This window comes from Ranitomeya variabilis, chromosome 6 (assembly GCF_051348905.1).
Source record: "Ranitomeya variabilis isolate aRanVar5 chromosome 6, aRanVar5.hap1, whole genome shotgun sequence".
NCBI classification, from domain to species: Eukaryota; Metazoa; Chordata; class Amphibia; order Anura; family Dendrobatidae; genus Ranitomeya; species Ranitomeya variabilis.
In genome coordinates, this window is record NC_135237.1 from 481,535,245 (window position 1) to 481,549,070 (window position 13,826).

Genomic DNA, 13,826 nt, shown 5'->3' on the forward strand with positions numbered 1-13,826 from the left:
ACTGACAGAGAATTTAGATTGTGACAAGTGTTGAGTGAACATGCTTGTGTGTTAATAGAGTATCTTTGGTGTGCTTGAATACTATGTTAGAATCGCCATGACTGCATGTCTCATGGCTGTTCAACAGCAGCAACACATGCAGGGATTGCCTAACAAACAGGGAATCCCAGCATGTTTTGTGGCTGTTGAACAGCCATGAGACATGCAGCCACGGCGACTCGAGCATTATATTCGGCATGCTCGAATACTTTCTATTAGCACACGAGCATGCTCAAATACTTTCTATTAGCACATGAACATGCTCGCTCATGTCTTATTTGTGACCCAATGTGGGCCAAATAAATAATAATAAATAAAATGGGCCAAAATTACCCATAAAAGTCTATTAGTTGCTATAAATCACTTACGGTGCACATCACCATCTGTGTGCTGTACAAGATTAACAAGTTTTCTAATTTAATTATTTGTTTGCCTACAAGAAAATCACAAACAAAACTGATGGTAAAAACTGACCAAACACTGATGGAAATATGATCCAAAACACTGATAAAAATCGGTGTGGTTTTTTGTGTACGAGAAAAATCACTGAAGTTTAAATGAGTCCTGGTTGCAGAAAAATTATATTTTTTAACATCTATTTTTATTTACGTGAAGTTAAAATAACGTTAAACTATTTCCTGCAAGCGAAATCACATCCACAATCCGGTCATTCTCAATACCTAACAGCGCTCTATTTCTGTGCAGAAATTACAAGTATTAATCCTGTGCTCACAGCATACTCGACCACCCACCTGAACACTTGCACAAAAAAGCACATGACAATCAAGAGGAAAGAGGGGGTAGAGCTCAATGCACTTTCCGCAGACTCCTCCTCTATAGCTAGGATCTGCTTTGAAAGCCCCGCTCTCTGATCTGGTGGGATTACTGAGTGACAAGCTCTGCTGCCAGTGCTGTATCCCCAGCACAGAGAGCCCCTGGTACTAAGTCGCTTCTCAGCCCTGGACTTGCTTCCCACGCCAAGCAGTAAGTATCCATTCAGCACAGAGTTAGTCTTTTATTTTCTGCTTTTCACTGTACAAGGCTATGGCTGTGCTATACTCAGCTGCTTCTGAATGTATGGGGCTACACTCAGGAGCATGTGACTGTATGGCACTTGTCTATAACTGTGGACTTCATACTTGGATACTATATTATTTCTGTATTGCATGTGTGAACTTTGCAATAGTTGCGGGAGATTTCCTACAAAGGCGAGGAGAAACTATGCAGACGGAATTCATTGAATTCTTGAAAGTTGTATATAAACAGTTCTGCTCTCATCTGTTCTCCTCCGAGCAGCTGAAACTATCCACTCAGCATTTTGTGGTTGGGTCGCACATTGCAGCATTTGGCACTGCAGTCTTATTACTTCCAAGACAAGTACGTAAAGTTATGTTGACCTAAAACTGGAACAATAAGTCCCAGTCAAGATCCCATCGGGCTCTGTACATCTCAAATGGCCAAAATTGACTCTACTATTGTCCAATTTGCCATGGCTGAAATGGGGGGGGGGGGGCACAATGATTTCTGTAGGATATGATCAAAATATATAACTGCACATTAGAAAAGGCACAAATAAGCAAGAAAATGCAGATTCACGCCGTTGATTGCTATGTTCTTGTTATACATGATGATACATCGTCTTGTTATGTTATATCGGTTGAATAGTTTTGACAAAATATTGACATGTACAGAATCACAAATTAGGAAAGATTTTATGCAGTACTTTCTTCAGCTTGTTTCATTCATTTGAATGGGACTTGCCGAAATCAATGTTCATGCTGCTGAGACAGCAGAAACAACTGCGTTCACAAGAATGGGATTGGTTTACAGTCATGGAAAATTCTACAATGAATGTGTCATATTGATTTACCTGCGCCAACAGAAAATCAATCAGGAAGATCAAGACTATAAAGTAATCAAGCGTTTAACACGTGGATACATTGTAACTCCTGGGTTTAAATGACTGTCATAAGTTCTGTGCAGTATATACAATAGAGGGGATATGGGAAGTGTAATGTGAGAATTGTCAAAGTGCCAACGTGTATCATTACAATATCTAGACATGGAGAATGAAATGTATAGAAAGTGTGAAACAAATCATTGTGTTAAAAATACAGCAGGGCTGAGTTTGCACTTGGCACGATACAGTGAAGCCTCTCCAAAAGACCACCTTCCTGAGAAGACCACTCCATTATCTAGAGCACATTAAGCTTTTCCATACATACATAAAGGACAACTTTGAGAAGTTCATTCTTCCAAGCAATTTCTGGTGTCTTTAAAAAAGTTTCACTTCATTTCATTCAGAAGTCTTACCCATGGTCCACGTATTTACATAGGACTGCATGAATACATAGGGCATTGCCTTTTCTTGGACAATTCAATGTTTATTCTTATTCTTAGTTGTGTTGTTAATGTATGGGTTAAATAGTGGCATTGGAGTAGTTTTATCTTACTGGCTAACATGATGCTATACAGATGCTAAAGAGGACCCTGATGAAGGGGAAAAGCTGCAGCATCGAGAGTTCCTGGCTGACCTGGATAAGTCACCCATTGATTGTGTTTAGGGATCAAAATGCTGTTAGTCTTGTTATACCGTCCCTGACTTTTATTATATTCAATTACTGAGTTTGTGCTCTGAGAGTTGTTCCTTGCTTATTTTTCCTGAGATGCAGAACATTTAGTGATCTGCTGCAGTGAGGTCCTGTGGATAGCCGGTGTAACTGTGAATCTGCAGGAGCAGCACTGATTGACATCCTACCCACGTGGATCTAGGGGGAGTGCCTTGGGGTCTTGGCAGAGCAGACGTGTGTCTAGAGTTACAGTAGTATTAGTCACTGTGTTGCAGGAGAGTGTTTAGGATGGCATTCAAATCTCACTTGGCGGTATTATTTTATGCTTTTTAATGTGCTGCATATATTTTTGCGACATTAAGGTACGTAGCATAGATGAGCTAGTCAGATGTAGACGTAGCAGATCTATGCTGTAGCAAAGCTGGATTGTCCCATTTAATCGTCTACATCACAATTACGTTATTTCTTCATGCTGTGACATTTCTCTTTGATTCTTTTTTATTTTATACTGGTTGACTTATGTTTTTTACTGTTTTTATAATTTCCATATTGTGGAGCGGTTTACTCTGTGCTACAATTTGTTTCATTGATTGTATTTTTCTTACAGGTATAATTTTGAGAACAAACACATGCAACTTTAAATCCGATTTTATTCTCGAAGAGTTGACAGGCCTCTCATCATGAAATGCACAGCACAAGAATGGCTCCGGCGGACTGCCTTGCTATTCATAGTTCAAACAGTTGCTCCAATGCTCATTCCTAATGCCACCCAATTAGAAGGCCTCTTGGAAAAATATATGGATGAAGATGGAGAGTGGTGGGTTGCAAAGCATAGGGGAAAAAGAGCCATTATGGAGAGTGACATGAAGCTTATCCTAGATTTGCACAATAAACTGAGAGGTGAAGTTTACCCTCCTGCTTCTAACATGGAGTTTATGGTAAGACATGTTTCCGTTATATACAGCATTGAAATTATTAATTTTTTAAAATAATATGAATATTAAAAAAGTAATATGGGTGATGGAAATAAACCTTTAACTTATTTGAGAACCTGTGTAATCACTGTAATCCATGTTTCACGGCACTAGTATACACCACGAAACATGGACTGGCTACAGATCTCCAGTCTGTGCAGTGCGGTCTATGTTCGGACCCGAAAACATGGACGTGTGACACCAGCTTTAGGCTCAGGTTTAATTTAGGTCTCTGACTAGGCCACTTGCTCCGTAATTGGACCAATGTACTGCAACCTATCCCAGTGCTACTGCAGTTACAGATAATGCACTAGTGACCATTATATGGATTCTTCTTGGTGTAGTGCATAATTCATTGCTACTTTCTTAATGACAGGTTGTCAAAGTCATGTGATAGCTAAGCATTTCCACAGCCATTTTGGACTGTTATGAAGGCACCACTTCAGCATTTTTTTCTTTTTATTCCAACGATGGAGTGGTGCCAGTAATATAAGTTCCCTGCACTTACTCTCATACTTAACAGCCGTCGTTTTCCTCTTTTATCGGCATCGCTCTGGTCTGTTTCCAGCAGATTGTGATCTGCCAGATAGCCCCAGTGTTTTCTGGCAGTCACTTATTAATGCAAGTCGATGAGAGACTTCTACAAAGAAGGAATAAGGAACAGGAGAAGTCAGCTCACCATTTGCAGTGTCTTTCCAAGAATGAGTTCCATGCACGGAGCCACATTGGCTTGGGAAGGCAAGTTCCAAAGATTGAAGAAGAAAAGGTACTCCAGCATAGAAAAATCTAAAACTTTGTCTTAAATGGAAAAAAATCATAAAAACAGGCACAATACGGACAAAATCAAGATCCCAGAGAGCTAAAAAAGTGACGTGTTTCCACATGATTAAGACCGAAGTGTCGAAACATGTCAGTTGGTAGCTCTCTGGGACCTATATCTTGTTCCCATTGTGCCTGTTTTTATGATTTTTTTTCCATTGAAGATGAAGTTTTAGATTTTTCTATGCTGGAGTACCTTTTTTTTCTTCATTCTGTGAGAGACTTGTGACCTTTACCTCTGACTTTACCTTCTGTCTGACAGACAGAAGATACAGTCACAAGATAGGACTGAAGCGGCGCCAGGGAGAATTGAAGACTACAGGTGGTGAGTATGATATTAGGTGCAGGGATCTTACTCTCTGCAATAAAAATAAATGCTGGAGTGGTGCTTTAAGTAGGTGTTTTCATCTCATAAAGTGATACATATTTACTAAAACATGCAATTAATTTATGATAAGTAGTTGCCTGACCTCTGGATTTCTATCCAATCCTTAAAAAGATCTGTTCATAAGTTTGACCCCCCCATTCCCTAAACCCTTTTTTTGCACATATAGCCCAGTGCAAGATTAATTCAATGGTATTTTTGTAGGTTCCAAGAATGTTTATAACCCAAGGAGTCAAAACTTTGGTAAGTTCAGTCTCCAAACAATAGTACTTAAAGGGGTTGTCCACTACTTTCAGTTAACCCCCCAATGTATCCCCCCGAGGCCCCTAATTAATTTTATAAATACCTTCTGTTGCCGTTTTCGCCTGTGAGTGGCGCTATGGCGGCGGTTGAGTCCGGGTCACGTGACCCCCAGGCTGCAGCCACCGCTAATTTCCGCCGACGTCACGTCAATTTCCAGATTCTGGAAATTGACGTGACGTCAGTAACAAGTTTGTCCAAGCCGCACAGTCAGCAGTCACTCAAGAGTGACTGGGCTGTGGGTGGGGCTGGGGGCCGCCTGCGGCGCTGTGCTGGGGGCGGGCGGGACTTTCCTGGGGGGCGGGGCTGTGTGTGCAGGCCAGGTATCTGTGCTGGGATCTGCTGGCCGAGATGTGCGGCGGCGGCCGATCCCGTGGTGGCGGCCGTTGCGTCGGCATCTGGTGCCGTGGCGTCGGCCGGTGCGTCGGCATCTGGTGCCGTGGCGGCGGCCGGTGCGTCGGCGGCGGCCGGTCCCGTGGTGGCGACCGGTGCTTTGGCGTCCGGTGCTGTGGCGGTGGCCGGTGCGGCGGCTGGTCCCGTGGTGGCGGCCGGTGCGTCAGCGTCCGGTGCCGGCCGGTGCGACGGCGGGGGTCTGCACGGTGAAACCGAAGGTGCTGGAGTGTGGCTGTGCGTTGGTGGTGGCGGCGGCGTTGTCTCTGTGTGCAGGCATGGTCCGATGGGACTACAAGTCCCATCGGGCTCTGCCTGCTACACTGACAGTGATTGACACATTAGCCAATGATGGGACAGTAGTAGTCCCATCATCCGGCTAATGTGTTGAATGTAAAAAAAAACACATATACATACAGTACATACATAGAACACACATACAGAACATGCGATGACATGCGCCGTGCGACGACATGCAACATGTGACATCATGCAGCATGAGAAATGTGACATGCAGCATGCGACGACATGCGCCATGCGACGACATGTGCCATGCGACATGTGACATCATGCGGCATGCACCATGCGACATTCCACATGCAGCACGCTACATGTGACAACATGCGACGACATGCAGCATGCGACGACATGCAGCATGCACCATGCGACGACATGCAGCATGCGATGACATACGCCGTGCGATGACATGCAACATGTGACATCATGCAGCATGCGAAATGTGACATGCAACATGCGACGACATGCGCCATGCGACGACATGCGCCATGCAACATGTGACATCATGCGACATGCACCATGCGACATGCCACATGCAGCACGCTACATGTGACAACATGCGACAACATGCAGCATGCGACATCATGCACCATGCGACATGTGACATCATGCGACATGCACCATGTGACATGTGACGGCATGCGACGACATGCACCATGCGATGACATGCAACATGTGACATCATGCGACATGCCACATACAGTACATACATACAGTACATATAACATAGATTACATACTCACCATCACTTGTCACTTTGATCCCCGAAGCCATTGTCATCTGTAAAAAATATTAAAATAATAAACAAACACTATACTCCCTGATCCGCAGAAATCCAATTAAAACGAGTGTCCCTCGACGATCTCCCGTGGAGAGCTGGAGCATCAGCTGATGCGACCACTCTCCAGGGGCTCCAGGAACACAATGAAGGGTGGAAGGTATCCTTCCACAATGTATTCCCCACAATGTATTCCTACGCCCCTGTGAGAAAATAGTCCCTAGTCTCACTTTATGCCATTACTGTGTGAGACACAGGCAGCAATTGCCATAAAGTGAGACTTTGTCCTAAGGTAACCTCAGTGATGCACTGCAGGAGCCTTTGTCTCCTGTCAGTGTGTCACTGAGGGTCCTATAGAGCAGTGATATCACCCGATGTCACTGTTCTATAGGGGAGATCGTCGTGGGACACTCGTTATTAATTGGACTACGGCGGACAGGTAGTATACGGTTTATTATTTTTCGTTTTTTGCAGGCGCTGAAGTATGGTAAGTATGGTTAAATGAAGAATAATAAAATACTTTTTTCCTAATGTGTATGTGTTTTATTAACCCTTTCTTACTATTGGATTAATAATGGATGGGCGTCTTATTGACGCCTCTCCGTTATTAACCCGGCTTAATGTCACCTTACAATAGCAAGGTGACATTAACCCCTTATTACCCCATATCCCACTGCTACACGGGAGTGGGAAGAGAGGGGCTAAGTGCCGGAATTGGCGGATCTTACAGATGCACCATTTCTGGGGCGGCTGCGGACTGGTATTTGTAGCCGGGGGGGACCAATATCCATGGCCCCTCTCTAGGCTATGAATATCAGCCCGCACCTGTCTGCGTAGTCTTTCTGGCTATAAAATATAGGGGGACCCCACGTAATTTTTTTTGTGGGGTCCCCCTATTTTAATAGCCAGTAAAGGCTATGCAGACAGCTGCGGGCTGATATTCATAGCAGGCTACAAATATTGGCCCCCGGCCGTCAGCTTTCCCCCTCTGGCGCAGAAAATTTCGCGGGAGCCAACGCCATTTTTTTTTTTCTAACTGAAACATATTGTTCATTAACCCCTTTCTGCCAGCTGACGGAATAGTACGTCAGCTGGCAGTATCCCCCTCTTTGAGGTGGGATTCGGCGGTGAGCCCACTTCAAAGCCGCAACATGTCAGCTGTTTTCAATACAACAACTAAAAAAAATGTACATGATCGCTAAACGGCATAGCGAGAAAAAAAAACAAAAGACAAAATTATGTTTTTTTGGTCGCCGCGACACTGCATTAAAATGCAATAACGGGCGATCAAAAAAAATGTATCTGCACAAAAGTGGTATCATTAAAAACGTCAGCTCGGCACGCAAAAAATTAGCCCTCACCTGACACGATATCTCAGAAAATATAGACGCTACAGGTATCAGAAAATGGCGCAATTATTTTATTTCTTTTTAGCAAACTTTTGAATTTTTTTTCACCACTTAGATAAAAAATAACCTAGACGTGTTTGGTGTCTATGAACTCGTAATGACCTGGAGAATCATAATGGCAGGTCAGTTTTATGCTGTGTGCACACGTTGCAGATTTGGGTGCCGAATTTTCTGCACAAAATCTGCATCTCCTTGCAGAAAACGCCGCTGCGTTTTGGATGCATTTTTTTCAAGTTTTTTTCATTTTTTTTGCGCGGTTTTGATGCGGGTTTTTTGTGTGGTTTTGATGCAGTTCTTGGTGCGGTTTTTGGTGCGGTTTTTGCGTGGTTTTTTGTGCGTTTTTGCATGCGTTTTTGAAAGCTAAATAAAGATGTATTATTGAACAAAAAAAAAGATTTGGGATTTCATTATTGTCCAACCTCCTCTTTTACATTTGTCCAACCCACACTCCATTACACACACAGATAGACAGATAGATGATAGATGAGATGGATAGACAGATCTACATATAGATAGATCTATAGATGCATACATCTATCTATTCCTATATCTATCTATAGATATATCTGGATAGATATACTGTATCTATTGATAGATGTATGGATAGTGTAGGGTGTGTGTCCACTGTCCGGATTACATCCGAATTAGCTGCAGATTGGATGCTGCGTACTTGTAGTCCCATCGGATGATGCCTGCACACACCCCAAAAGACCCCCCGCACAGCCCCGCACACACCTGAACAGTCCCGCACACACCCGAACAGTCCCGCACACACCCGAACAGTCCCGCACAGCGCCGCACACATCCGAACAGTCCCGCACACATCCGAACAGCCCGCAGACCCCGCACACAACTGAACAGTCCCGCAGACCCCGCACACACCTGAACAGTCCCACACAGCGCCGCACATATCCGAACAGCCCGCAGACCCCGTCCGCACACACATACACACACACCGTCGCCGCCCACACACTTCCCTCCTCCTGAACTGCAGTGTTTCTCGGACCCACATCCGCATCTAAACTGCACATCTTTTTTATATCTGCGGTTTTGCTGCGGATGTGCCCGACTCAATGCAAATCTATGGGTGCATAAATGCTGCAGTTCGGCACAAAAGAAGTGACATGCTGCGGAAAAAAAAGCTGCGTTTCGGTGTGGCCTTTTCCGCAGCATGTGCACAACAAGTCTGCGGCTCCCATAGACTTACATTGGTTGTGCACTACACTGCGGATTTGATGCAATTCTGTGCTGCAAAAAATGCTGCGGATCTGCAATCGAATCCGCAACGTGTGCACACAGCCTTAGCATTTAGTGAACCTAGCAAAAAAGCCAAGCAAAAAACAAGTGTGGGATTGCACTTCTTTTGCAATTTCATCGCACTTTGATTTTTTTTCACATTTTCTGTTACACGACATGGTAAAACCAATGGTGTCGTTCAAAAGTAGAACTTGTCCCGCAAAAGATAAGCCCTCACATGGCCATATTGATGGAAAAATGATGGCTCTGGAAAGAAGGGGAGCGATAAACGAAAACAAAAATGCTCCAGGGGTGAAGGGGTTTAGAAACATGGATATGGACATATATATAGAAATAGACATAGATATATAGATATATCTGTATGTATTCATCTATCTATCTATCTATCTATCTATCTATCTATCTATCTATCTATCTATTTGTTATCTATCTATCTATCTATCTATCTATCTATCTATCTTTCTATCTGTGTGTAATGGAGTGTGGGTTGGACAAATGTAAAAGAGGAGGTTGGACAGAAATGACATCACAAATCTTTTTGAAGATAGAGGAGGGAGAGGAGGGAGGGGTTGGGGTGTGTTTTGGAGTGGGTGTGCCAGGTGCAGAGTTACAGGCGAGTGCAATGCATCATGGAACTTGTAGTATTAGAGCACAGTAAGTCAGGGGAAAGGAAGTTGTCGATTAACCCCATGAGAGCTGGATCCAGCACTGAAGATGTGCTGCTACAGCATGATAAAAGGTAATATTGCTAAAATAAACACAGTAGATGTTTTCAGTGGCACATAATAGCAAGATTTATGAAAAAAAAAAAAAAAGTTTATTGTAGTGGACAACTTCTTTAACAAATAGATTTATCAAGATTCAGGCAATGGAAGGACATGGTAAAGATACCGATGAGCTCATATTTCACTGGACTGGATGACATGGGCATACAAATAGTTTACGAGGGTCAAACTTACTGAAATAAAAGCGACTTAATGGTGGCTTATATCTGCTTTCCATTCTAAGTTTTCTTTGCAGAGTGTTGCTTCTGGCCACTCATTGTGCAGAAAACTAAAAAAGTGTCCAAATTAATGAGATCAGGCCATCATTTTGTAGGAAAGGAAAACCAGATTGGGCATGGTGTCCAACTATACCAGAGAAGCCAGAATAATGCAAATATTGCCTCAAAATTACAGGTGCAGATTATTTTTTAAAGTGTAAATGTTACTTTAGTTTTTCTTCCATAAATCAATAGAACACATGAAAATAAGCAACTTTGTGATATATCTTATCGGACAAATCTATTTCTTTCTCTGCCAGAATTGATCAGTCATTAGCAAAATTCTCTATTCTGAGGTAAAACCTGTAATCAGTGAAGACAGACTGTTACATCACTGAGATAGGAGATGGTGGCTGCTACTGATAACATTCTATGTAGATGGGATAAGCTCTGTCTCTAGCTCCTCTCATCCACATAGAACCTTATCAGTAGCAGCCGCCATCTCCTATATAGATGGGAGGAGCTAAAGACAGAGCGCCTTACCTTCTATCTAACCAGTAGCAGCCGCCATCTCCTATATAGATGGGAGGAGCTAGAGACAGAGCTCCTTACCTTCTATCTAACCAGTAGCAGCCACCATCTCCTATATAGATGGGAGGAGGTAGAGACAGGGCTCCTTACCGTCTATCTAACCAGTAGCAGCCACCATCTCCTATATAGATGGGAGGAGCTAGAGACAGGGCTCCTTACCTTCTATCTAACCAGTAGCACCCACCATCTCCTATATAGATGGGAGGAGCTAGAGACAGGGCTCCTTACCTTCTATCTAACCAGTAGCAGCCGCCATCTCCTATATAGATGGGAGGAGCTAGAGACAGAGCTCCTTACCTTCTATCTAACCAGTAGCAGCCACCATCTCCTATATAGATGGGAGGAGCTAGAGACAGAGCTCCTTACCTTCTATCTAACCAGTAGCACCCACCATCTCCTATATAGATGGGAGGAGCTAGAGACAGGGCTCCTTACCTTCTATCTAACCAGTAGCAGCCGCCATCTCCTATATAGATGGGAGGAGCTAGAGACAGAGCTCCTTACCTTCTATCTAACCAGTAGCAGCCACCATCTCCTATATAGATGGGAGGAGCTAGAGACAGCTCCTTACCTTCTATCTAACCAGTAGCAGCCGCCATCTCCTATATAGATGGGAGGAGCTAAAGACAGAGCGCCTTACCTTCTATCTAACCAGTAGCAGCCGCCATCTCCTATATAGATGGGAGGAGCTAGAGACAGAGCTCCTTACCTTCTATCTAACCAGTAGCAGCCACCATCTCCTATATAGATGGGAGGAGGTAGAGACAGGGCTCCTTACCGTCTATCTAACCAGTAGCAGCCACCATCTCCTATATAGATGGGAGGAGCTAGAGACAGGGCTCCTTACCTTCTATCTAACCAGTAGCACCCACCATCTCCTATATAGATGGGAGGAGCTAGAGACAGGGCTCCTTACCTTCTATCTAACCAGTAGCAGCCGCCATCTCCTATATAGATGGGAGGAGCTAGAGACAGAGCTCCTTACCTTCTATCTAACCAGTAGCAGCCACCATCTCCTATATAGATGGGAGGAGCTAGAGACAGAGCTCCTTACCTTCTAACCAGTAGCACCCACCATCTCCTATATAGATGGGAGGAGCTAGAGACAGGGCTCCTTACCTTCTATCTAACCAGTAGCAGCCGCCATCTCCTATATAGATGGGAGGAGCTAGAGACAGAGCTCCTTACCTTCTATCTAACCAGTAGCAGCCACCATCTCCTATATAGATGGGAGGAGCTAGAGACAGAGCTCCTTACCTTCTATCTAACCAGTAGCACCCACCATCTCCTATATAGATGGGAGGAGCTAGAGACAGGGCTCCTCCCTTCTATCTGACCAGTAGCAGCCGCCATCTCCTATATAGATGGGAGGAGCTAGAGACAGAGCTCCTTACCTTCTATCTAACCAGTAGCAGCCGCCATCTCCTATATAGATGGGAGGAGCTAGAGGCAGAGCTCTTCCTCCCCTCCTATATATATAGAATTAAATCTGTAGAAGCTTTCATATATCCCAGTAACGGGAGAGTCTGTCTTCATCACTTGGTGTAATCCATGTGCTGCCCAATGTTGTATGTGAGGTACCATATTCTTCTGTAGGACACATGCTTAATATGAGGAAAAACCTCCATAATATGTCATGAGATTCACTCTGAAGTGAATGCAGCCCCTATAACAATAATTGCTAGTGATGGTGGCTGCACTGATGCGGTTTACTAAGCAGTGATAGAATGAACCTGATGGTTAAGGAAAGCAAAGGAATATGTGGATGCTACTACTGTGCAACCAGCCTCTCAGAAGAGAAGACGCAAGCTTATATGCACCAGGCTTGGCATTTGTAGCTAGAGGCTGCAGCAGTGTGGGCCAGGTAGGATCAAAGCTGCAGTGTTGGTGTTGAAAAAAAGTGCCACCAAGATGGCCTGCTGGAGCACCACCAAGATGGCGTGCTGGAGTAATCCATGGTGACAGTAGATCTGGGAACAACAATGTTGCCTGTGAGAGATTGTCTTTCTCAGCTACAGATTTATAACTTCAAAGCTTTCCGTGTCAATAGCAGAACTTGAGACATACTTTAAGTAGTGCTGAAATATTCTGCCATCATGACAAATATAGACAGAGCTTGGTGGATGACTGTTTAGATGGATAACTGGTGCTGGAGCCACTGAAAGGCACTTGCTATGTGAATCATCCCCATTCCTCTAAAGTACATATGAGGAAGAATGTTTTGAAGTAGGAGATATTTCAGAGTTTAAATGTAACCCATCAATAAGGCTAAATTGAATACAAACAGAAATATACTGAACCCCCTATATTACCCACACAGAATGCCAAATGAAACTCAGTGGAAGAATACTGAACCCCTATAGTACCCATACAAAGCGCCATACTAACACATTTATACATCAGTACAGATTGACAATTAGTACGAATTTTTCTAATGGTCATGTGCATGAGATTCCAGGTGTAAACACATTTCTGCAACAAGTACCTACCTGAGCAATTTCTGCATTAATGCAGCCTATATTGTGGTTCCCATCATATTTGCTAGAAAAGGCTATGTTCGATAAGGTTTTGGTGAGTTTTTGACTCTTTCACTGCATCAAAACCGTAGAGTCTTACAGGTCCAGCAAAGTGGTTGGGATTTATAGAGATCTCATGCCCACCGTGCTTTTATTTTACTGACCTGAGATGCGTGTTTCAAAATCTGCAATAGGTCAGTTTCTCTTGCCGGTACACTGAGTTTTCTGTGCAGATTTTCCCAAAATCCACAGCAAAAAAATGCACATGCGTTTTTAGCATGTCTCCACAGCAGATTTTCTCTGCAGAGAGTAAGAGGACTAGAACTCTAGTGCCACCTATTGGAAGTAGCAATCCTAACAGTCAATATTGACCCTCTAACAAGCATAGCCACATGACTTAGGATAAAAGCCAAAACCAAAATCTCAATTTGCAGACACTGTTTTGTGGTACTGCCCCTCATCAGTGCGTAGTGTGAGATCTGGTTTGGCTAGGTGAAAGACTTCTGACCAGGATACAAG

At 43.7% G+C, this 13,826-nt stretch overlaps 1 protein-coding gene across 2 annotated transcripts in view; it reads left to right on the forward strand.

The window, feature by feature from the left end:
- Nucleotides 1-867: 867 nt before the first annotated feature.
- The window catches only part of CRISPLD1 (cysteine rich secretory protein LCCL domain containing 1), a 117,137-nt gene continuing 104,178 nt past the window's right edge, over nt 868-13,826 (forward strand). The window contains exons 1-2 of one of the 2 annotated variants that reach the window (XM_077270671.1): nt 868-1,023; nt 3,217-3,547. In XM_077270671.1, coding sequence (XP_077126786.1) covers nt 3,290-3,547 — 258 coding nt within the window. In that variant the 5' untranslated portion in view covers nt 868-1,023; nt 3,217-3,289. Of the gene's footprint in view, nt 1,024-2,883; nt 2,972-3,216; nt 3,548-13,826 lie in introns of those variants that run through there. The other variant, XM_077270672.1, reaches the window with a different exon arrangement.